The sequence below is a fragment of the Hippoglossus hippoglossus genome, chromosome 15 (assembly GCF_009819705.1).
Source record: "Hippoglossus hippoglossus isolate fHipHip1 chromosome 15, fHipHip1.pri, whole genome shotgun sequence".
NCBI classification, from domain to species: Eukaryota; Metazoa; Chordata; class Actinopteri; order Pleuronectiformes; family Pleuronectidae; genus Hippoglossus; species Hippoglossus hippoglossus.
The window spans coordinates 50,111-72,345 of NC_047165.1; the positions used below are offsets into that span (position 1 = coordinate 50,111).

Genomic DNA, 22,235 nt, shown 5'->3' on the forward strand with positions numbered 1-22,235 from the left:
ATGGCGGGCTTCCTGTTGCGTTTTTCAAATTGCACCTATAGACTTTTTTGTTTGTCTGGTCATGATACACCTGTGTATCGATTTTTGTGAAGATCGGTCAATGTGAACGCGTTCCAGGGGGCGCTGTTGAGCCATTTTGCCACGCCCATTTAAAATTACTCCAGAATACGTACATTTTCAACACTTTTAAATTTTCTGCAAACTTTGGTAACTATTTGAACTTGTTGAAGCCCTCAAAAAGCCAATTCATTTGCCTGAAAAAATAAAATAATAATAATCCTTACAATTTCAATAGGGCCTCCCACTGTCTCCTACTGTTCGGTGCTCGGGCCCTAATTAAGAAGCTGATATACATATATAATACATATATATTAATACTATGGTTTCTACTCTTCCTGTTATTTATCAGGGTTATATTAAATGTATGATGTGGACCTGTCCTGCAGGGGGCAGTCTACTGTCTGCACCGGCACACACAGTAGAAGAAGAAGAAGGGTTCGATGCTCTTCCTGTTTCAGGGCGTTAATGCGCATCCAGCAACTCGAAGCTCCGGAGGAAACCAGCCGCTGCTCCCCGGGACACGACGGGTCTGGTCGGAGGAGGACACAGCGGCTTCGGAGGACAACTCACGCCAGGGACACAGTCTGGGACTCGGAAGGTAAGAGCTCACCTGTCGGCGGCTGTGCCTTCAGGCCGGAGCGTGTGTCAGCTCGGCCGCTTCCCGGGCTGACCCGGGCGGACAGCTGGACAGGCCCAGCCCGGCGCTCAGAGCTCACATCCAGGGTCAGTGTCCCGGGGCTCGGCCCGACGTGAAGCGAACACGGAGACAACAGCACGTCGGGGTCCGGTTGAACAGCAGCTGATGAAGTTCAGTTCTACTTTAAAACGATCTGAAACATACGGTTTTATTTTAGACTTTGAATCTGCGTCAGGACTCACGTCATATGACCCACATGTTATAACAATTACATCAAATATAACATCCGACATTTGATCAAACACAAGATCAACTTTGAATCTGTTAACAAACCGGATCAGTGAGTCAGAGCTCAGGCGGAACTCTGGCTAACTTTATATAAACTTCAGTTTGTTCATCCCGAATTCACCAGAAGATTCTTCACCGACCAGCAAATACACTTTCATCAGATTTAGATTGTTTTTACGGCTTCAATCATCTTTTTACCTAAAATCTGACGATTTTAAAACGGAGTTTGGTTTGACGTTTTCCGCACTGTTACTTTTAACTACCAGTGAGGGGTTAACTAGTGGACGAGTCAGTGACGTGGGTTAGTGAAGCCGTTCCTTTGTTAACCAGGTAAAGAAGCATTGGTGAAGTTAACCGATCATGTGAAAACTCGGTGCTAACTTTAGCAGCGTTGCTAGCTTCTGATGTGTTGCGTGAGGAGTTTTGAATTCTGTGAATTCCAAAAAACCACGATGATCCGAGAGCAGAGGCCGAGTCCCTCACTGCTCCGCCGGCTTCACCAGCAACTGTCAGCCCGTGTCTGAGCTCATGGGTTCGGTCTGGTCTGAGGGTTAGTCCAGGTATTAGACGGAGCCCAGCAGCGGCTCGTGGTGTTAAAGCGGAACTGAAACGCAGTTGAGAGTGTGACCGTGAACGTCTCACTGCTGTTTACTTCAACCTGTGCTGATTCACTTCACATCAGTTGGTTGGTTGATTGACTGGTTGATTGACTGGTTGATTGACTGGTTGATAGTGAAGGGGGACATCACACTGGAGACGGAGAGAAGTCTATTAATGAATCTCATTAACCCAGGTCCAGTGTTTCTATAGCAACAAGGCTCAACTCCGCAACTTGTGACAAGAGGAGACCTGCACCATCTCTAATATCTCCTCTTCCTCTGCTTCCTCCTTCCTCTGTCTCCTCCTCCTACTCTGTCTCCTCCTCTTCTGTCTTTTCCTCTGATCCTCTGTTGTCTCCATAGCGACCATGGTGGGCGAACGCCGCAATGGGAACCTGCTGGTCCAGCTCGGCCCGAAGTTGCAGGCGTATCCTGAGGAGCTGATCCGTCAACGCCGAACCCATGATAGCCAAACTGAGTACCTGATTCGTTGGTGCCTCGTCACCATCGATGACGGCTCCAGCTCTGCGGGCGGGGCTAGTGAGACAAGTGGGGCGGGTGGTGGCAGCTCTGGAGTGGGCGGGTCCAGCAGCTCCACATCAGGTGAATCCAAACCGGAGAACATCCTGATGTGGATGTCGACAGAGGATGTGTACGCCAACTGCCCTACTCTGCTGGGCAAGAGGAAAACAGACACACTGCGCCCCCTGCAGCTACACGAGAAGCAGCATGGCGGTGAGACAGCAGATGGAGCCCAGAGGAGAGGTGGCGACGAGTTCCCGGCAGACGTCACCTTTGACGAGGTGGAGCTGTCAGACATGAAGGAGGACGTGAAGAACCTGGTGTGTCGGGCAAGGAAGCAAATGGCAAAAAAGAGCGACTTCTCCATCAGCATCACGCACACCATCCACGTGCTGAGTGCCTACGCCAGCATCGGCTCGCTGGTCGGAGTCTTCAAGGAGACGGGCGCCCTCAACCTGCTGATGGAGCTGCTGTGCAACAAGGAGACACAGACCAGACGCAGTGCTGGGAAGATGCTCCGCGCACTGGCCTCACACGACGCAGGTGAGCTCAAAATAAAACTTTATTTACAAGACCAATGTTAACTAGTATTTCCATGGTGATGAACTGAATCTCTCACACAGTGTCTGTAACAGTAATAACACTAATGTAATATTCTACAGGGGCATGTTTTGTAATGGGTCTGTGTGAGTGATATCATCAGGGCAGCAGACAGTTGAGGAAAGGTGTGATGGCTTGTCTTCTCATGTCCATCCCCGCAGGAAGTCGAGCATACGTCCTCCTGTCTCTTAGTCAGCAGGACGGCATCGAGCAGCACATGGACTTCGACAACCGCTACACGCTACTGGAGCTATTCGCCGAAACCACGTCCTCGGAGGAGCATGGCATCTCCTTCGAGGGGATTCACCTGCCTCAGGTGAGACACTGTTCACTGACTCCAACAGTAACCCTGCAGAAGGAGGAGTGGCGTTGCTTACTCTTATACGTTCTTCTTGTTGTATATCAGATTCCGGGAAAGCTACTTTTCTCTCTGGTAAAGCGTTACCTGTGCGTCACGTCTCTCATGGACAAACTCAACACGGCGGGGACTGATTCTAGCTCTGAAAGACAGGATGCCAGCCCCTCCACCAGCACTGGCCACCATACGGAGCACCTACGGGTCCAGCGGGAGTTCGACTTCACCATGGCAATGGCCAATCTGATCTCAGAACTGGTCCGAGTGATGGGCTGGGACCGCAACCGCCTGCTCCCCAACGGCTCCGCCCACTGCCCCGGAGGAGGAGTCTGTGGGGAAGAGCAGGTGGAGGAGGCGTCTCACCCTGTCCTCAGGTCCATCTTCCAGCCTCGATTCTGCACCTCCCCCATCGCTCTCCCCATCAGCTCCGCCGTCGCAGCGCCCGCCATCACACCGCCGAAGAAGAAGTTGGGAAACGGATTCAAAACGCGCTCCGACTTCGCCTGCCGTTCAGCCTACGTGGAGTATGTCCAGGACAACCTAAAGAGCGGCATGATGGTCCGCATGCTGGAGGACTACGAGGAGGTGAGCGCTGGCGATGAAGGAGAGTTTCGCTACAGCAATGACGGCTCGCCACCCGTTCAGGTGAGGAAATGACAAGTTAATGATCATTTAATCATCAGAATCAATTTAAAAGATTTATTTATTGTTTTATTCACATGTTCAGATCATAAATCTTCATGTTTGTCATTCTTTGTCCATTGATGCAGCAGATGTTTTGATGAGTGATGCTCAGTAAAACAACAGTTGATTCATGAACAATGAAAGAAGTTTGTGTTTTAAAATGGAAACTCACAGCTGGATGGTTGCAGTGCCTCCTGCTGTTGTAAAGACTGAAGTGAAAACTGAGGTTCAGAGGGAACAAAACTAAAAAAATAAAGTTTGAAAAGTTTTAAATCAGTTCTGACCTGTACTGTGTGTTTTTGTGTTGCATTAAGGTGTACTGGAACTCGCTGTCCAGGACATACTGGGTCCACTGGCACATGGTGGAGATCCTGGGCAGCGGCAGCAGCACTCAGGCCGAGAAAGAAACGCAGGAAAAAGCCTCGTCCCTCACAGAGACGCTCAAACTCACCGCAGGTACGACCTGATTACCTGACACTCACCTGACCATCCATCTGACCCTGCAACTGAAAAAAAAAATGTCTCCTCAGTGAATCAGACATTCTTCTCGAAGCCGCCGGGTGGTCTCTACTCGCTGCCATACCTGTTGGAGGGCCTGCAGGCAGAGCCTGCAGCTCTGAGCCGAGCAGAGTGGTGGGAGATAGTCTTCTTCATCAAGAAGCTGGAGCCGAAACAGCAGCCGGAAGTGTACGGCATCCTGCTGCAGAGCCTTGAGGAGCAGGTAACAAGCAGACAACACAGCAATCAGAGAAAATGCTGGGAAACTGAGCCTTTGGTACGTTGTGTCCGTCAATAAAGCTTAGAAAATAAAAACGGGTCAGATGGAGGTGGCTCAACTGTGTTGGGACAGGTTTCAGGTGAATAAATTTGACTCTTCCTGCAGGATGGAGACCTTGACGACTCGTCCCTGATCAGTCTGTCCGTCCCTGGAGACATGGCCAAGAAGCTGCTTCACTACCTGAAGCAGAAGCTGCCGTCGTCGTGTCTGAGCGACCTGCTGTGCTCCCACGCCTTCTCCAAACACTATCTGAGGAGAGGAGGAGGACGTCTGGAGGATGAAGAGCTGCTGGGTGAGGACGGAGACGCCACAAACACGAGTCTGTTGTCAAGATGACACTGCTTACTCTCACTCTCTGTTTTCAGCTGAAAGCTCTCTGGCTTCATCAGCGCTGGGAGGAGGAGCACCAGGCTCCTCGTCGTCATCAGTCATGGGCTCCGTCTCAAAGAAACTGAAGAAGGAGGTTCCTGCCGATTCAGAGATGGAGAGCGAGCTGCCAGCAGAGGACGACAGGGAGCTCCCTGATGACCTGGAGCTCAAGATCACAGGTGAGTTGGCTTAGATACAGTACATATAACCTAAACAGCTGTTACCCACAGGGCCAATCACAGCGCAGATTTTTGTTCCTCAGCTCTGTACTGAGATAGTTTCTCTGCTCACAGGCAACGTGACAACACTCTTCATGACTCTGGCAGCACGTAACTGTAGCCAACAGTTAGCTAGTAGCTACTTTACACTCCAGACAACAAAATGTCGAAGCAAATTTTTATATTCAAATTAAATAAACCCTAACCATTAATGGTTATTATGTTAAATTCCAACTTACAATGTACCCTTGGTATTGATTTATCACCAGTATCACAAAAACAAACGATACCTAACCCTACAGGTGAGAAAGAGAAAGAAGATCTTCAGCCTGAAGTTTATATCCATGTCTCTGTATCAACGCCTCTCAACCTGATCTCCCTGCAGTGTTTAATAACCTAATGGTCCAGGGGAAGAAGACGGCGTTGGAGAAGATGGGGGAGGTGGTGGACGTCTTGAAGAAGGGGGGGTCGGGCTCAGACCGGGTGCAGCAGCTCGCTGCTGTGCTCTTCATCACCAGACTGATGGAGGAGAGAGGAGCGCAGGAGAAAAACTACATGAGGAGCGAATCTGCTCAGACCATACGGTGAGAAACACAACAGGGTTGCAAGGAAATGCAGAGTCGTGAGTAGATGAGCTGGTCTAACAGAGTGGCGTGATCTGGGATAGATTCCTGACCTTGACGTCAGACTGATTCTGTTGGTTTCGACAGGGACAAGGTGCTGAAGCTGCTTGTGGAGCTTCTGTCGTCGTCGTGTAAAGACGTAGTGATCAGCACGCTGAGACTCATTCACCTCCTAATGCTGAAATATGAGTGGAGAGTTTCCTTCGCCACTGAGGGCGGAGTCAAAGCTATCCTGACTTGCATGCAGGGGTTGTCGTCGGTCACACATGTTCAGCAGCTGGCGCTCGCGGTGAGAAATCTTGTCCGCTGCCATTTCGAAAAATAACACACACACACACAATGTATTTATCTATACACAGATATTGCTTCTAAAATATAACTTCATCACTAGATGGCACTGAATATCTTGCATGACATCCTCAGTTGTTGTACATGTGAACTTAGACAAGTGGAGTTACTAATACTACATAGCTAATGTTAGCGTCCCCCTATCAGACTCTGAAGGTGATCACCGGAGCCAGTAAACACGACCTCCGCAGCGTCGGCAGCGGTGTTCCTCTCTCGGAGTCAGGCACTCAAATGATGTTGGAGATCTTTGCTAGCATCGGCTCGGCCACGCCCGAAGGCTCCCGAGGGCTGCTGGGAGCCATCCCCTCCGCCATCGACCTCATGCTCAAGACTAAAGGGTAACGGACCAACTCCCGGTTCAGGTTTTTCTGTTGCTAATTGCCTCCTGAGTATTGATTACTGATTTCTTCTGTGCAGCTGCATGCTGTCAGTGCGTAACGGCCTGCTTGTTATCATCATGCTCATCTCCAACCATAAGAGTCTGGCAGAGCAGCTGGTAGCATGTGAAGTCACCACTGTCCTCAAGAAATGTCTGACTCTGTCCCGAGCGGAGACCATGCTTGCCATCATCGCCCTCAACCATATCTCCATGGTCCACAAACTGGAGAGCAAAGGTAAGAGTGTATAGGGTTAGGGTGCTTGGGGCACGAAATCCCGAAAACCGCTGCATGATTTTGCAGCACAGTCGTTCACATTTAAACTATTATCATTTAAACACAATCATGTAACTATGAGGTTTAATTTATTTATTAACTTAAAAAAGTTACAAATGTATGAAAAATTAAATCCATTAAATTAAACTTTATTCAAATAACAGCAGAATAATTAGAAGAAATCTAATTTGCGAGGGTTAGAAACGAGGCTCAATGTTTCTAAACTGTGCGTGTGTGTTCTCTTGTAGACGATCTTGAACAGCTGGATTTTGAGCTCCAGATGTTGGTTGTGAGTCTGAAGGAACTGACAGCGACTAAAGAGGTTATTCAGACTCTAGAGCAGCTGTTGTGTGACGACGCCTCACAACTGGAGGATGAACGCAGTCAGGTACACACACACCTCACAGGTTGTGCGATGGAGGAAACGCTGATTCTTGATGTTAACACTCAGCCAAAGATCCTTTTTTAGAGAAGATGCTTCACTCAGTGTTTGTCATGAGACGTCTTCACATCCTGCGGTTCGATAACAGCTCAATAATTGAATGTAATAATCATAGCGACAGGATCATTATGGTTATTGATCAGTCTGTGTTTCTTGATCAGGTAACTCACAGTCGTGACACGTACCAGGACCTTGTTCGTCTAATGGAGCAGCACCGAGCCGACCGAGCCGTGCAGCTCTCCATCCTCAGGTACGGACAAATCACAGCCTGACCTCTATGTGGCATTGTTGTTATCATGGTGATAAATCGGGACTTTCTTTTGGTTCGTGCAGGATCCTGAACAAGATCCTGGACAACTACCAGGAGGATGTGCTGCCGTGGCACGAGAGCATTGAGCCCTGCCTATCATCGATGACGGCATTCGTCAACGACAGAGAGGTGCACTCCTGCAGTGTGACAATGGAAACTGAAACCAGCCGGCTGACATGCATTAACCTCCTGTGATTTGTCCTTAGGTGGTCCAGCAGTTTGTCCGCTTCCTGTACCGGCTGGCGTCTCTGAACAAAGACTACGCAGTGGTGATGTGTCGTCTGGGGATGAAAGACGCTCTGGTGAAAGCTCTGGACAAACATGGCACAAACCTGCTGCTCGTCACCGAGCTCCGTGACCTAATCTCCGACTGTGAGAAGTATGCCAGCCTCTACAAGAAGATGACCACCAGCGTCCTCGCCGGCTGTATACAGGTAACCACAGAGGGAGGGAGGGGCGGGGTAGAGATGCCCCTGTCCTATCAGTGGTGCAGCGAAGGGTCAAAGTCATAGATGGAAACGTTATTTCCATGGTAACTGGAGTCATTTAAGTGGTCGCTGTGTTTTCTGCCAGATGGTTCTGGGTCAGATCGAGGAGCACCGCCGCAGCCATCAACCAATCAACATCCCCTTCTTCGACGTCTTCCTCAGGAACCTGTGCCAAGGTGCGTTCATCCACTTCCTGTTTGTGAGATGTTTCTAAAAACTGAGAAAAACACACACTGTACACACATCAATCTATCACAACCTAGTCATATGGTGATGTAATCGCAGACACTCACACACAGACAAATACACACAGGTGAATCTTGTGGTTATGTTGTTTTGACCGCTGGAACTCGTGCTGTGTTCAGGGTCTAGTGTGGAGCTGAAGGAGGATAAGTGCTGGGAGAAGGTGGAGGTCTCATCCAATCACCATCGAGCTAATAAACTGACCGACAAGAACCCGAAAACGTACTGGGAGTCTAACGGCTGCACAGGGTCACACTTCATCAACGTCTACATGCACAAAGGCGTCGTCATCAGGTGACACGCTTACATGCTAATACTGATACATGTGTGAGTACTGCAGTGTACTCACTGTGTGTGTGTGTGTGCATGCGTGCAGGCAACTGGCCATCCTGGTGGCCAGCGAGGACTCTAGCTATATGCCGGCCCGGGTTCTGGTTCTGGGAGGAGACGACCCAACCAACATCAACACGGAGCTCAACATTGTGAGCCTGAACAACAAATCGACATGTTACCACGGGTACAGATGTGTTGTAATAGACACAGATAAACTGTTCATGTTGTGTTTGTGTGTCTGTGCAGGTGAACGTGACTCCTTCAGCCAGTCGCGTGGTTCTGCTGGAGAACATGACTCGCTTCTGGTCCATCATCCAGATCAGGATCAAGAGATGTCAGCAGGTAAAAGTACAGTTCCTACTCTAGTTCATACTCCAGTCCATGATTTAGCAAAATCATTCTGTAGTATCCTGACCCCTTCTCCTTTGTAACAGGGCGGGATCGACACTCGGGTCCACGGGTTCGAGGTTCTGGGTCCAAAGCCGACATTCTGGCCGGTGTTTAAGGAGCAGCTGTGTTGTCGGACGTACCTGTTCTACAGCACCAAGGCTCACACCTGGTGTCAGGAAGTGACGGACGACAAGACGCAGCTGCTGCAGCTCTTCAACAAGTAACCAGCACCAATAATACTATTACTGCACTAATAATACTGTAGTAATAATACAGTCATATGACAGAAATATAGTATTACTAACTCCTAGCTAAGCAACACTAGCTGTTTCCAGTCTTTATGCTATGCTAGGCTAGTGCTGCTGCAGTAAGAGTACTTAAAGTAAAAATAAGTTGTATGAGATGGACAGTTGAGTTAGTTCATTGATGCAGGGCGTGGGCGTGCGTGTGTGTGTTCCACTCGCTAGAGAAAACACAAGTGCCAGCTTTTAAACTTTGTTTTAGCTCAGGCAAAGATGGCGGTGTATGTGAGCCGGAAAGGTAGAAGAAGAACTGAACGTTGATGTGGTTCACTTGTTTGAGAAAATGGTGAAATCCAGACTTTTAATAGATTTTAGTTTTTACAGAGCGACACATGACCTGGAGAGTTCAGGCTGATGTGGGGACACAGAGAGGTTCTCTGCTCCGTCACAGACCAACAGCTGGTCTAAGGACATGTACTTCATTTATAGTTTCTCTATGAGAACATAAACTCTATGTAATTTTATCATGTTTCCTTGAAGTGTAAATAGTCTCTCTGTGTCTCTCTCTCTCTGTGTCTCTCTCTCTGTTTGTCCCCGTCTCTCTGTGTTCAGACTGAACAGCGCTCTGAGACATGAGCAGATGTTTGCTGATCGTTTTCTTCCTGACGCTGAAGCAGCTGAAGCTCTGGGTCGAACCTGCTGGGAGGCTCTGATCACCCCCATCGTCCACAGCATCACACTGTCAGGTACACACACACACACACACACACACACACACACACACACACACACACACACACACACACACACACACACACACAGAGATGCACACCGACATACACAGTTGTCATGTATAAATTTGTTAATTATTTTGTTTAGTTTGAGTTTGTGTTTGAAAATTGCTTTTTTACAATAAAGTTCAGTCTTTACAGTTTGGTCATCACAGTAATGGTTAAACACTGAAGCTGGTCCTCGCATATGCTCTGTTTTTACCCAGAATCCTCAGCGTCTAGCCCTCTGTCCTGGCTGCTCAGCGAGTACCTGGATAACACAGAGTCAGCCTGTCGCGGCAAAAGTCGGGCGGCCATCTTTAACTCCAGAGTGAGACGTCTCACACACCTGCTGGTTCACGTGGACACACGTCAAATGGACGGCGAGGAGCTGAAACCGCCCGTCAAATCGAGTGAGTCTGAAATGCCACGATGTTTGTTGTGCTGTTGTCTTCGCTTAGATCATCTGTGACAAAAAATTGTCACTGAGCACAAGGAGACCTGGGAACACGTTGGGAAGGAACAGCATTTTTATATAAATTGTAAAGGAAAGTAAGCGTCTCTTCCTGAGACTGACTTTAATATGGTTTGTCATTTCTCATCACATGATGTCGTCTGGTTAAAAAGAGATTTTTACTCCATGTGTAAAGCGTTTTTTTTTCTTTTTTCCAGAAGGTCTCAACAGAAGCAAAGAGCAGAAGAGTAAGTAACTATTCAGAGGCGCTCGTCTGCATTATGTGTGTTCACGTCTGCTCTGTGACATTTTACGTGTCCAGACGAGGACAGGAACTCATCACATCGCCCTCTGCTACTTGAACGGCAGCAGAGATTAACTGAAAACATGCTGACTGCGGCTCTTCTGATCCTTGAAAACACGATACAGACAAATAGTTTTATTTAAAAATTAATCAAACAAGAAGCAGGAACTTTCCTATTTTCAACAGCTGATGAATACACGTGTGTTGCTGTAATAATTTGTTCATTTATACCATAATATAGAAGAAAAGCAGAAAAATACTCACACTGATGTTTCAGCTCCACCCTCTGCATTTTTTTATCTTCAGCTTCAAACTCAAACTTCAGCTTTTATGATCTGATTTTGTAATACCTGTGGTGTCTAGCACGGGGCGACGCTTTCTTCTCCTTGTCTGAGCGGCTTCAAACAAACAACGCTGATGTCATCAGGACACGTTCTCACTCATTTTCCTTTTAGTTTCGACTGCTCTTATTTTGACGGCACACTTCCTGTTGCAGCTGCAGCACTGATCTTTTGTTTTTTTAAGATGGAAAGGAAGGACAGAGCATGTCAACAGCTTCTTCCTCTTTACGTTTCTGGCTTCTTTTTTTTTTTCATCTTATTTTCCTGGTTTCAACTGTCGGTGACAATCTTCTTTCAATTTATACAATTTTGAACTTCTCTTCCAGATGGTAAAGATGGTAAAAACAAAGACGCCACCTCTGCCTCTTCTTCCTCTTCATCTTCCTCAGCAAAGCCCAAAGTGAAGAGCAGCAGTAGCATTGCAGGCATCGCCCTCTGTTGGCAAGGGGTGGTAAAGCGCCAGGTAAGAACATCATGTTTATATCTGAACATCAGTGGATCGTCGTGTGGTTCGGTCCAGATGTTGAATCCCCCACCCCTACCCCCAGGTGAAGAAGTTCCTGGAGTTGAGCTGCAGTCATCCCGACTTCGTGGAGCGCTACCGGACTCTGTACCTGCGGCTGAAGAATGCCATGGAGGAGCTGTTTGGGCAGCAGACAGCGTTTGTCCTCGCCCTTCGACACGGCTTCTCTGCTGCGCTGCTGCAGCTCTCCATCCTCCGAGCCATGCATGTAGGTCCTGACAGAATTAAGTCTGGTTTATCTTCATGATCTGAACCGTGCATGTAGGTCCTGACAAGAGTAAGTCTAGTTTAACTCAGCTGCTTATCCTCTGGGTATAAAAATTGTTTTGAAGCAAACGTGCCTCATAACACCCAGATTCCCTCGAGGGTCAAATTTACAGATTCATAAACCATTTGTTTGATTCAGGTTTAACTGGTCGAGGATCATTATTTAGATTTGAGTTCACACTTATTAAAACATAATGGACTGAAGCACTTCCTCCTCTTCTACCTATGACCAGTTTAAACTTGGGTTGAATTCAGGCTTACTTGATCTCTCCAGTGTGATAACGCAGTTTTCTTCGTGTGCAGGTGAGTGAGCGTTTTGCTCAGTACATCGATCAGATGATTCAGGTTGGCGGCGCGGCATCCGGCACCGTGGCAACTCTGGAGCGGCTGCAGCAGTTTCTGGAGCCGATGCTCTTCCTGTCAGGCCTGGAGCTCGCCAACACCTTCGAACACTTCTACAGGTGCGAGCATCACTAGACAATGGACCACAAACAGTCACATGCAACTCGAACACAGCAACATGTCGGTATGACAACTTATGACATCAAGCCCTTTTTCTCTCCTCAGGTACTACCTGGGCGACCGACTGCTGGCTCAAGGCAATGTTTGGTTAGAGACCGCTGTCATCAATCAAATCGGCAGCTGCTTCCCAAATCGCTTCCCTCAGCAGATGTTGAAGAACCTGAGCGAGTCGTCCGAGCTGCAGCAGGAGTTTCACCTGTACAGGCTGCAGCAGTTCGACTGCCAACTGCAGGAGCACGACCAGGTGAGCAGGAAGACACGCCTCCTCCTCGTTGTTTTAATGTCATTTAGGTTTTAGTTTATTTAATGCACCAACTGTTGAGTTTATATTAATTTAAACTGAGATTGTAAACTGGGTGTGAGGTGAACAGTGGAAATCATACTGGAGATTTTAACTCAGTTTTTTAACTCAGTCCTTTTCTTGTTGCTGTAGATGACGCAAGAGTGGGAGGAGTCAGAGGAGGAGGCTGATGCCCAGGTTCTGGTTCTGTCTCCTCGTTGTTGGGCTGTGTCCTCGCTCTGCTTCCTGGACGAACCAGCAAAACATTTTTCACCAGAACTTTGCTCCTATCTGCACCAGTTCACCCAGTTCTACACTCACAGTTAGTTCCAGTTCACCCATACTTTGACCATATTATTATTATTATTATTATAATAATAATACATTTTATTTATAGGCGCCTTTCACAGCATTCAAGGTCACCTTACAAGGCAGAGGTAAAAAGGTATTTATGTTTATAAACCTGGGTTAAAGGGATAGTTCACACAAAAATTGACAGGGTAAACAGTGTTGCAGCCAAATCAATACAATTGAAGTAACTGGTGCCTCCTTCAAATGTAAAAAAAAAAACACAAAATACCTCCATACTGCTCCGGTGGTGTCATCCAAGTGTCCGAAAGCCCCAACATTCAGATTCGACTCGAAACGAGTACATGTCTTTAGCATAAATGTCAGCTGTGATCCACCTGAGAAGTCAATTAGGAATGTCGGGGCTTACAGACACTTGGATGACACCACCGAAGCAGTATGGAGGTATTTTGTGTTTATCTGTTTTTACACGTTTGAAGGATCGATCACCATTGACTTCAACTGTATTTATTTACCTGCAACACTGTTTATCCCTGACATTCCAAAAGTGTTTTGTTTACTCAAACACTTCACCCCTCCCTCCATCATATTGGTGACTAGATGATGAGTGAATTTTCATTTTTGGTTGAACTATTCCTTTAAGACCTCGCAGTCTCAGGACTAGTTCACACCTTGTTTGGTTCAGAGCTTCAGACTCTTCAGTTCAGTCTGAACCTGAACATCAGGTGTGAAGGTTCCTCAGAGCAGAGGAGGAGTTCTGGGTCTGGATCAAACTGAACCATGGTTCTGTTCCAGAGTGAAAACACTTTGTTGGATAGTTTGGACTTTTGGACCAATCACAGGAAGTAGAGACAGAATTAAACAATAGAAGAAGAGGAAGCAGCTGCAGTCTTCACCTCCGATGAAATAATGTTTGAACCATGAGGACGTTCATTTGGTGCATTTGAACTAGTGTGGAGTACTGTAGTACTGTGGAGTACTGCACCTGAAGGTGCTGATGCTGGTAGTAATACCATCATGATGTTACCATGGCAACCAAATGAAGCTTTATTCATTTCCTCCATCCACCAGAAAGACTGATATCCCCCCAACTGACAACATGCCGACGTCAGACGCCGTCTACAAACCAATCAGAGTCAAGTATAGGTAGACACAGCCCACATAGGGGATGTTTGTCCCTAAATTACAATTAGAAACCAAAACTAACAGATCAAATGGAACAAACACCTGAAGCTTTGTTCAGACTCAGTGAGAAAACATGTTGGTCTCCATGATGAGCTTATTATTGTTCCTGGTGTGCGTTACTGTAGTGATGACATCATAACCATTGATGTTTGTGTTTGTGCGTCAGGTCAGTCCATGTATGGTCTTAGTCACTCAAAGCCTCGGCGGCTGCAGTGGACGTGGCTTGGACACGCTGAGCTTCAGTTCGGCTGCTGGACGCTGCACGTGTCTACGCTGCAGTTGTTCATCCTGCTGCAGCTCAACGAGCAGGAGGTAACACACACACACACACACACACACACACACACACACACACAGTGTCTGTGTGATGTGGATCCTCTGGTCAGTTTCATCTGTCCTCAGTCGTTGTGATGTCACTGACTGTGTTTCAGGAGGTTCAGGTGGACGCTCTGCTGCAGGCGACAGGTCTGTCAGCCGCCATGTTTCTGCATGCTCTGATGCCGCTCATTAGTGAGGGAGGACTGCTGATCTGCAGCCAGCTGGATGATCCCTGCCAGGGTCAGACACACACACCTACACACCTACACACCCTCCCCCTCCCCCTCCCCCTCCTCTAACTCACTGTCTGTCTCCTCAGGTGTGCTGAGTTTGAACCAGCAGGTGGCGTCTCGCAGTCTGGACGGCGTCCCAGAGTCGCTCCGGCTGCTGCCCGCACAGACGTACCTGAATGTGGACGAGGATGCGGCCAGGTCGCTGGAGAGGAAGAGGAACTACATATACTGTCTGATCGTTCACATCATGAAGCAGGAGAAGGAGATGCACATCGACAACCTCGTCTTTAAGGTCAGAGGTCACACCACAGTCACATGGACATTTGTTTTTATTTTTGAAAGAACAGGAGCTTTTATTTTGTTGGTCTGACTCAGTTTAAACTGAACTCATGTTAAAGCATCATGGAAAACGTAGCTCCAGAATTACATAAACTTAATTTTTATGTTGTAGCCAAAACATTTGTGTTCCATCAATTTGTCCTGCAGCCCCTGCTCAGGTCAGATTTTCTAACATCTCTCTGTGTTCTGGTCTTGTCCGTTCTCCAGGTTCTAGAATCGTGTCAGAAACAGGATGCATCTCGTTCTCCGGGTGCAGGTCGTTTCAGCTGTAGCACCAGCGACGTTCTCTCCTGCATCATGCACGTCATCGGTAAAGGCTGCATCCGCCGCAATGACGAAAACCCGCACATCGTGGAGTTCCTCCCCGAGGACCCGTCCACTCCGCAGAAGGGTCAGGCCCAGTTCTGCTTGAGCCGCACTGAATTAAGGAAGGACACCGCCGCCACCGAAAACCAAGCTGATATTCGGTGTGACATCTGACCCTATACACAGGGTTAAATCTGGCTGTCAGGGGTTATTTAAGTTAGTTTAGTGTCTCAGAGTCTTCATCATCTTCACGACCATCCTCAGTTCATCTGTTCTTAAAGGAACATACATCATCAGGTCTTTTTTAAATCATCAGTTTATTGATTGTGTGTGTGTGTGTGTGTGTGTGTGTGTGTGTGTGTGTGTGTGTGTGTGTGTGTGTGTGTGTGTGTGTGTGTGTGTGTGTGTGTGTGTGTGTGTGTGTGTGTGTGTGTGTGTGTGTGTGTGTGTGTGTGTGTGTGTGTGTGTGTGTGTGGGGCAGCCTGGCTTCAGGTCTGCAGCAGTTTGAGGATGGCGTTCTGGATGCGGTTCTCTTCTCGATGGGTCGGACAATGACACAGGAGGAAGTTTGTCAGCTGATGCAGAGGACGGTCCAGCAGGTGAGTTTGATTTCATGTGACTCAGCTGTTTCTCTGGTTTTCTGACATCTGTGGACCAGGGTGTGTTCTCTCAGTTGATCTGATCTCGGTCTCTTCAGGTTTCTGGGACTCTGAGTCTGGACCTGGACCGGGCTGAGCACCTGCTGGTTCACTGTAAGTGGAACGTGGACCTGCTGGTGCAGCGCTACACCGACGACCCGGACTCCCTCATCATGGCCGCCGGAATCAAGTGCCGAAACCCTCAGCCGCCACCGAGCCCCGCCTCCACCTGCCCCGTCTGCCTGGGCCCCTGCAACGCCGCCACGGAGCTGGTCCCCTCGCTGAGCTGCATGCACTACTGCTGCAAGGTGTGTGTGGTTGTGTGAACTTGCACAGATATCTTTGTGAGGACCATTTGGATCCTACACTCTATAGAGTGAGGACATTTTGGCTGGTCCTCACTTTCTGACCCACTTTTAATGGACTGTTTGGATCATAAAAGTATATGAAAATACGGGATTATCGTGAAAAGAAAAATTGCATGCTAGTGATTTTTTTTTTTAGGTTGTGAAAAGAATTACCATTCATTGAAACAATATTAATCTAAGATATTACAATCATTGTCGTAATTTTTTATTCCTTAGTAATGGAGAAAAGACTACATTTGTGGGTCTCCCAGCTTGCAGGTGATTTCCATGGCATTCTGGGAAATTGTCATAGCCCTCGGTTTGAAGAATGGGTCTGAAAAATCTCAGTTTGGAGGGCTGTACGCCCGAACACTTAGCCCCTCCCCCGTCAGAGAGGAGGGGCTAAGGGGTGAAATGGGATTGGGCGTTAGTGTCCTCACTAAAATAGATTTGTGTGTGTGTGTGTGTGTGTGTGTGTGTGTGTGTGTGTGTGTGTGTGTGTGTGTGTGTGTGTGTGTGTGTGTGTGTGTGTGTGTGTGTGTGTGTGTGTGTGTGTGTGTGTGTGTGTGTGTGTGTGTGTGTGTGTGTGTGTGTTCCAGTCGTGCTGGCAGGAGTACCTGACGGCGAGGATCGAACAGAACCTGGTGATGAACTGTAACTGTCCAATCACAGACTGCCAGGCTCAGCCCACGTCTCATTTCTTTCTCAGCATCCTCACTGACAAAGACACCGTCGCCAAGGTAACATATAGCTTGACACTGTCTCCTCAATCTAACAGTAGCTGTGTCTCAATTCAGGGTCGCATCCTTTCGAGGCTGCATTTGAACAGCGATTCTGTCACTGCGGCGCAACTAGACAATTCAAAGACTTCTCTAAATGTTTCCTTCCAACCAGGAGCAACTGAGGCTCCATCCGGTGAATCCTTCCCAACATATCCCATCATTCACTGCGCTGGATTGACAAACTGTTATTTAATGGCAGCAAATCGCGTGGTGACATTTTTTTATTTTAAATGCAACCAAAGTCGGCTGCATAGACCAGTTCCTCCGAAGGATGCAGCCGCTGAATTGAGACACAGCAATGGAGGAGACAGGGTTATGACCTGTCCTGCAGTCAGACACCAGGGGGCGATCCAGCTTCAGATGGAGAGTAAATAAATAAATAGCTTGTCACTTCCTGTCTGTGAAATATGTTTCAAATTAAATCATATGAAGAAGATTTCACAATAAAAGTCAAATGGAAGTCCAAACAATAGGTTGATGTAAATGAGAACCTGATCAAACTCTCCTCCTCCTCCTCTCTCTTTCCTTCTCCTCTTCCTCTCGTCTCTTCCTTTCTTCTCCTCCTCTCCTCTCCTCCTCTCTCAGTATGAGAAGGCCATGTTGCGGGTGTACGTAGAGTGTTGTTCTAACCTGACGTGGTGCACCAACCCTCTGGGCTGTGATCAGATTCTATGTACGGAGAACATGGGCAGTATGGGAACCTGCTCCAAGTGCCGCTGGTCGTCCTGCTTCAGCTGCAACTTCCCCGAGGTCAGAGGTCACAGCCAAGTACACGTCAGACAGACACACACACATGTCAGACTTTGTTGAATGTGCAGACCAGTAGGTTGATTTTGATGACCTCTGACCTATGACCCTCAGGCTCATTATCCATCCAGCTGCAGTCACATGTCTCAGTGGATGGACGACGGAGGATTTTATGAAGGGATGAGTTCAGAGGCTCAGAGCAAACATCTCGCTAAACTCATCTCCAAACGCTGCCCGAGCTGCCAGGCTCCGATCGAGAAGAACGAGGGCTGTCTGCAGTACGGACACTACACACACGCAGACAATGTGCACGCACACACGCACACACTGTGTGCACACACAGGATGACAAAGCTTTTCTTCTTCCCTCCTCAGTATGACGTGTGCCAAATGTAACCACGGGTTCTGCTGGCGATGTCTGAAACCATGGAAACCAACACACAAAGATTACTACAACTGCTCTGCCATGGTGAGTTTTAACATGAGTATTGCACGTTAACCACACGTCAGTGCTGCCCTGATGATGATATAATGGACACTAATAGGGTTATAAACTGATTTGTCATGATGATGATGGTGTTTTTAATGCAGGTGAGTAAAGCAGCACGTCAGGAGAAGAAGTTCCAGGATTATAATGAGAGATGCACCTTCCACCATCAGGCCAAGGTACAACCAACAGGGTGGAGGGCTTTTATTGTGAAACAGGAAGATGACTCATAATTCTGACTTTCAACCCTGGCTCGAAGGGAAGCAACGCAAAGGAGAAAAAAGTTGAATAAACCACTTTATTAACTAAACAATAGCAATGAAAAGAAAATTGTGGAAGCTCTGCTCCTGAGGAGCCTGCTGAAGTTAGATCTCGTGGACCAGCTCTTCATCTTCAACCAACCACAGATTAGCAGCACCAGGTTCAAGGGGATAACAGGATTTTTTTTTAGATCAATCGTGATATTGTTTGTGTTTTCAAATGTCGAACAGGAAGTTGTCAGTGGTTTTATTCTTAGACGTTGCATCAGTGAAACATCGGCGTAGACGTTTGTTTGGTTGTTTCAGGACTTTGCCATCAACTTGGAGAACAAAGTGTCGTCAATTAATGAAGCTCTGCAGATGAAGTCTCTGACCTTCGTCATCGACGCCTGTAAAGTCCTTGCTCAGGCTCGGAAGGTAAAACCATCGTCGTGGACGTAATCATCGGAGGTGCTGGTTCTGCTGATGTGTTTACTGTGCCCTGCTCTGTCGTCTGCAGGTACTCGCTTACTCCTGCGTCTACAGCTACTACAACCAGGAGACGGAGAAGATGGACGTGATGGAGCAACAGACGGAGGCTCTGGATCTTCACACCAATGCTCTGCAGATCCTGCTGGGTGAGACTGTCCTTCGTCATCGTCATCGTCATCATCATCATCATCATCATCATCATCATAAAGTTTCTGAACCTGCTGTGTTTTCTCAGAGGAGACGCTGCTGCAGTCCACGGACCTGGCCTCGTGTGTGCGGCTGCTGAAACCAGAACACCTGAATACCGGACTGGAACTGATCCGACGCATCCAGGAGCGTCTGCTCGCCATCCTGCAGCACTCCACCCAGGTGACCGGCTGGAGCCAGTTCAAAACCAGTTTACAACCAGTTTACAACCAGACTACAGTGTACACACCAGTCTGACTGAAAACTGGTGGGAAACCATTTTAAAGCATATTGGATTTAAACTCGTTCTTTCTTAAATAAACTTGAAACCAGTATCGCATCCGAGGTAACCAGTTTAAATACAGACTGGAACAAGTTCAGAAAACATCAGTCAAAACCAGTTGTAAACCTGGTTTGAAACCGGTCTGAAACCACTTTAAAATAGAAAAAATAAAACCAGATTGTTTTCAACAGACTCTGGTGGTTCATTTAAAATTTAGTTTTAGCACATTTTAAAACAATCGGAACATTTCCTGTCCTGAATGTTTCCTATTTCTGTGGTTGCAGGACTTCCGGGTGGGTTATCAGTCGAAGAGCAGTCAGGAACTAGACTCGACTCTGGCGTCCAACCTGTCCAACCAAGGTGACGCCAACAAAGTGTGAGTATCTGTGAGGATTCTCAGTCGTCCAGCTCACGTTATTTTCAGAAGTTGAACATGCATGTCTATGTGCACTTGTAAAAGTTCTTTGTAAAAAGGAAATCTTGTGACGACTCCTCAGATCTAAGTCAGCTCGAGCTTCAGACACTGTAGACTCAGATAACAACAACAACACAGGAGCGGAGGGTGGCGGGGAGGTGGAGGACGAGGATGACGAGTACGATGAAGAATTCGTCCCCGAGTGGCACGAGGACTACGACGAGGATGATATAGACGAGGACGACTTCTTTTCTGACGACGACGAGTCTGAGAATCTGGAACGGGACTTTAGCCCCTTCGACTGAAACAAAGGGAAGTAAAAAGTGTCGAAGGAAGAAAGGTAGAGGACGAGTCGGGCCCGCCCCCTCTTCACCACTATCCAACGCCACCTGTAAACGATGGAAGACGGACAGCGGGGTGTCCTCTTTCACCTGAAACCCCGCCCCCGAACACAGCTGCACTGCTTCTCCACTCGCTGTTTCTCACCTGTGATGTTGTCATGTCAGCACGAGACGACGAGGGTCACAAGACCGAAACATGTTCTGACTTTCACCTTTAAATTTTTTTTATTAAATGATAAGTTCAATGTTAATTTTTACATCGAAGTCAAGATTTGACATTTTTTGAAAAACAATTTGAACCAGTTCAGTCTGAGTTTGATTTAAAATAAAAATTTTATGATCCTGACTTAAATCGCAGCAGAACAGTTTTTCTCGTCCCTTGATATCCTCGTCGGCTCGTTCTTGGTTCTGAATCTTTTCTGCTTTGTGATCAGAAGGAAATGTTTAAAAAAAAGAAGGGATTTATTAATCCAGGGTCAGGCTGTCCTCTCGTTTATCTTTTCGTACCTGTTGTTACCTTGTCTTTGGTCATCACTCGTTCTTTGGTTTGTTTTTACGATGGAGGTTGTCTTCGTTTGAGAGGAAATAATTAAAGCGCCATTAACAGTTTTCTACGTGTCTCAAGAATCTGCAATAACTGATCTATTGATTATTGACTCTGTCATTTGTTAAACAAAGACTGTCGGGATGTTTCTGGTTTGTTGTCGAGCGACATCTGATGTTAATCTGTAATTTAGACAGATCTTATATTCATATGGTCGACGTCTGAAAAGTTCTTTCTGTTTCTTGCAAAAATAAATAAAAGCTTTTTCTGCTGCGCTGCAGCTCGACTCCGAGTTCTCCTTTTAATCTACCACATCAATTAAAGTCCCTGTCATTTATTATAATTTATTTAAATGTTTTATTATTTATCCATATATCATTAATACTTAAAGCTCTCCAGACTAAATTCTTCTAAATCCAGTGGGAACCAGAGCAACTTTGTTTAAGTTTCTGGACTCTAGGATCTCATGTATTTCAAACAGAGCAAAGTTTTGACGGTGCGATCCAGACATTTTTCATGGTTATGTGGGTTTCTCAGAGTAGACGTGTCGAAGTTCTGTGGGTTGCTGATAAAAATGTGTCAAGTTAAAACATGAATAGAACTACAGGATCAACTCAATGTTCAGAGCTGAAAAACTGATTAATGTGGTCCAGTAAAAATATTAATCAAGTTTAAATAATAATTAATACCTAATACTTGGCCGTAAACACCTTAGAGATTCATTCTCTAATGATGAAGCTGCACTAGACGACATCGTCCTTGCTTCCAATGAAACAGTCAGGAACTTGGGAGTGATCTTCGATACTGATTTGTCCTTTAATTCTCACTTAAAACACATTTCTAGGACCGCCCTCTTCCACTGGTTTAACATCTCAAACATCAGACATGTCCTTTCTCAAAAAGATGCAGAAGAATGAGTCCAGGCCTTTGTTCCAGCCAGGCTTAGTTATTATAATTCCTTATTATCAGGCTCCAGCAGGAAGTCGTTAAAGACTCTGCAGTTTGTCCTAAATGCTGCAGCACGTGTCCTGAAGAGAACCAGGACCAGAGACCACATGTCTCCTGTGTTAGCTTCGCTACACTGGCTTCCTGTTACATTTAGAATTTAAAACCCTCCTCCTCACCTACATTAATAATATGGCAGCATCAAACCTCAAAGAGCTGATAGTACCTTATCACCACTAGAGCCCTGAGCTCCCAGAATTCAGGCTGTCGTCCCTAAAGTCTCTAAAGCAGAGGAGGAGCCAGAGCTTCAGCATCAAGCTCCTCTCCTGTGGAATCATCTCAGCTTCAGTTGTGGAGGCAGACTCCATCTGTACGTTGAAGATTCAAACCTTCCTTTACGATAAAGCTTATAGTTAGAGCTGGTCCAGGTTTGTCTTAGATCTGATCTTAGTTCTGC

The 22,235-nt window shown here is 47.0% G+C and overlaps 1 protein-coding gene and 1 long non-coding RNA gene across 4 annotated transcripts; one reads left to right on the plus strand and one right to left on the minus strand.

Annotated features, from left to right (window-relative positions):
- Positions 1 to 448: 448 nt before the first annotated feature.
- Positions 449 to 21,113, plus strand: LOC117775208 (cullin-9). 3 transcript variants are annotated; one of them, XM_034608141.1, is made up of 45 exons: positions 449 to 658; positions 1,948 to 2,649; positions 2,868 to 3,022; positions 3,113 to 3,706; positions 4,060 to 4,201; positions 4,276 to 4,466; positions 4,629 to 4,815; positions 4,889 to 5,071; positions 5,496 to 5,694; positions 5,821 to 6,022; positions 6,229 to 6,419; positions 6,499 to 6,695; positions 6,983 to 7,122; positions 7,338 to 7,426; positions 7,510 to 7,615; positions 7,693 to 7,920; positions 8,060 to 8,150; positions 8,340 to 8,511; positions 8,594 to 8,699; positions 8,797 to 8,892; positions 8,985 to 9,160; positions 9,795 to 9,928; positions 10,180 to 10,365; positions 10,625 to 10,654; positions 11,378 to 11,514; positions 11,600 to 11,782; positions 12,145 to 12,302; positions 12,409 to 12,607; positions 12,797 to 12,965; positions 14,304 to 14,449; positions 14,569 to 14,695; positions 14,775 to 14,980; positions 15,235 to 15,494; positions 15,815 to 15,932; positions 16,031 to 16,279; positions 16,918 to 17,058; positions 17,686 to 17,850; positions 17,962 to 18,125; positions 18,222 to 18,315; positions 18,438 to 18,512; positions 18,900 to 19,010; positions 19,093 to 19,210; positions 19,300 to 19,433; positions 19,818 to 19,909; positions 20,031 to 21,113. In XM_034608141.1, the coding sequence occupies exons 1-45, from the start codon at positions 526 to 528 to the stop codon at positions 20,251 to 20,253; spliced, it is 7,899 nt and encodes a 2,632-aa protein (XP_034464032.1). In that variant the 5' UTR covers positions 449 to 525; the 3' UTR covers positions 20,254 to 21,113. The 3 variants fall into 3 exon arrangements, with proteins under 3 accessions (XP_034464032.1, XP_034464031.1, XP_034464030.1); XM_034608140.1 differs by having other exon boundaries at positions 497 to 658; positions 4,276 to 4,520; positions 10,628 to 10,654; XM_034608139.1 differs by having other exon boundaries at positions 516 to 658; positions 4,276 to 4,520; positions 20,031 to 21,107.
- Positions 8,737 to 21,877, minus strand: LOC117775210. The gene is made up of 3 exons (XR_004616214.1): positions 21,523 to 21,877; positions 9,609 to 9,617; positions 8,737 to 8,765 (listed from the first exon to the last, which is right to left on the minus strand). It is a non-coding gene; the product is annotated as an uncharacterized LOC117775210 (long non-coding RNA).
- Between the last annotated feature and the right edge of the window lie 358 nt (positions 21,878 to 22,235).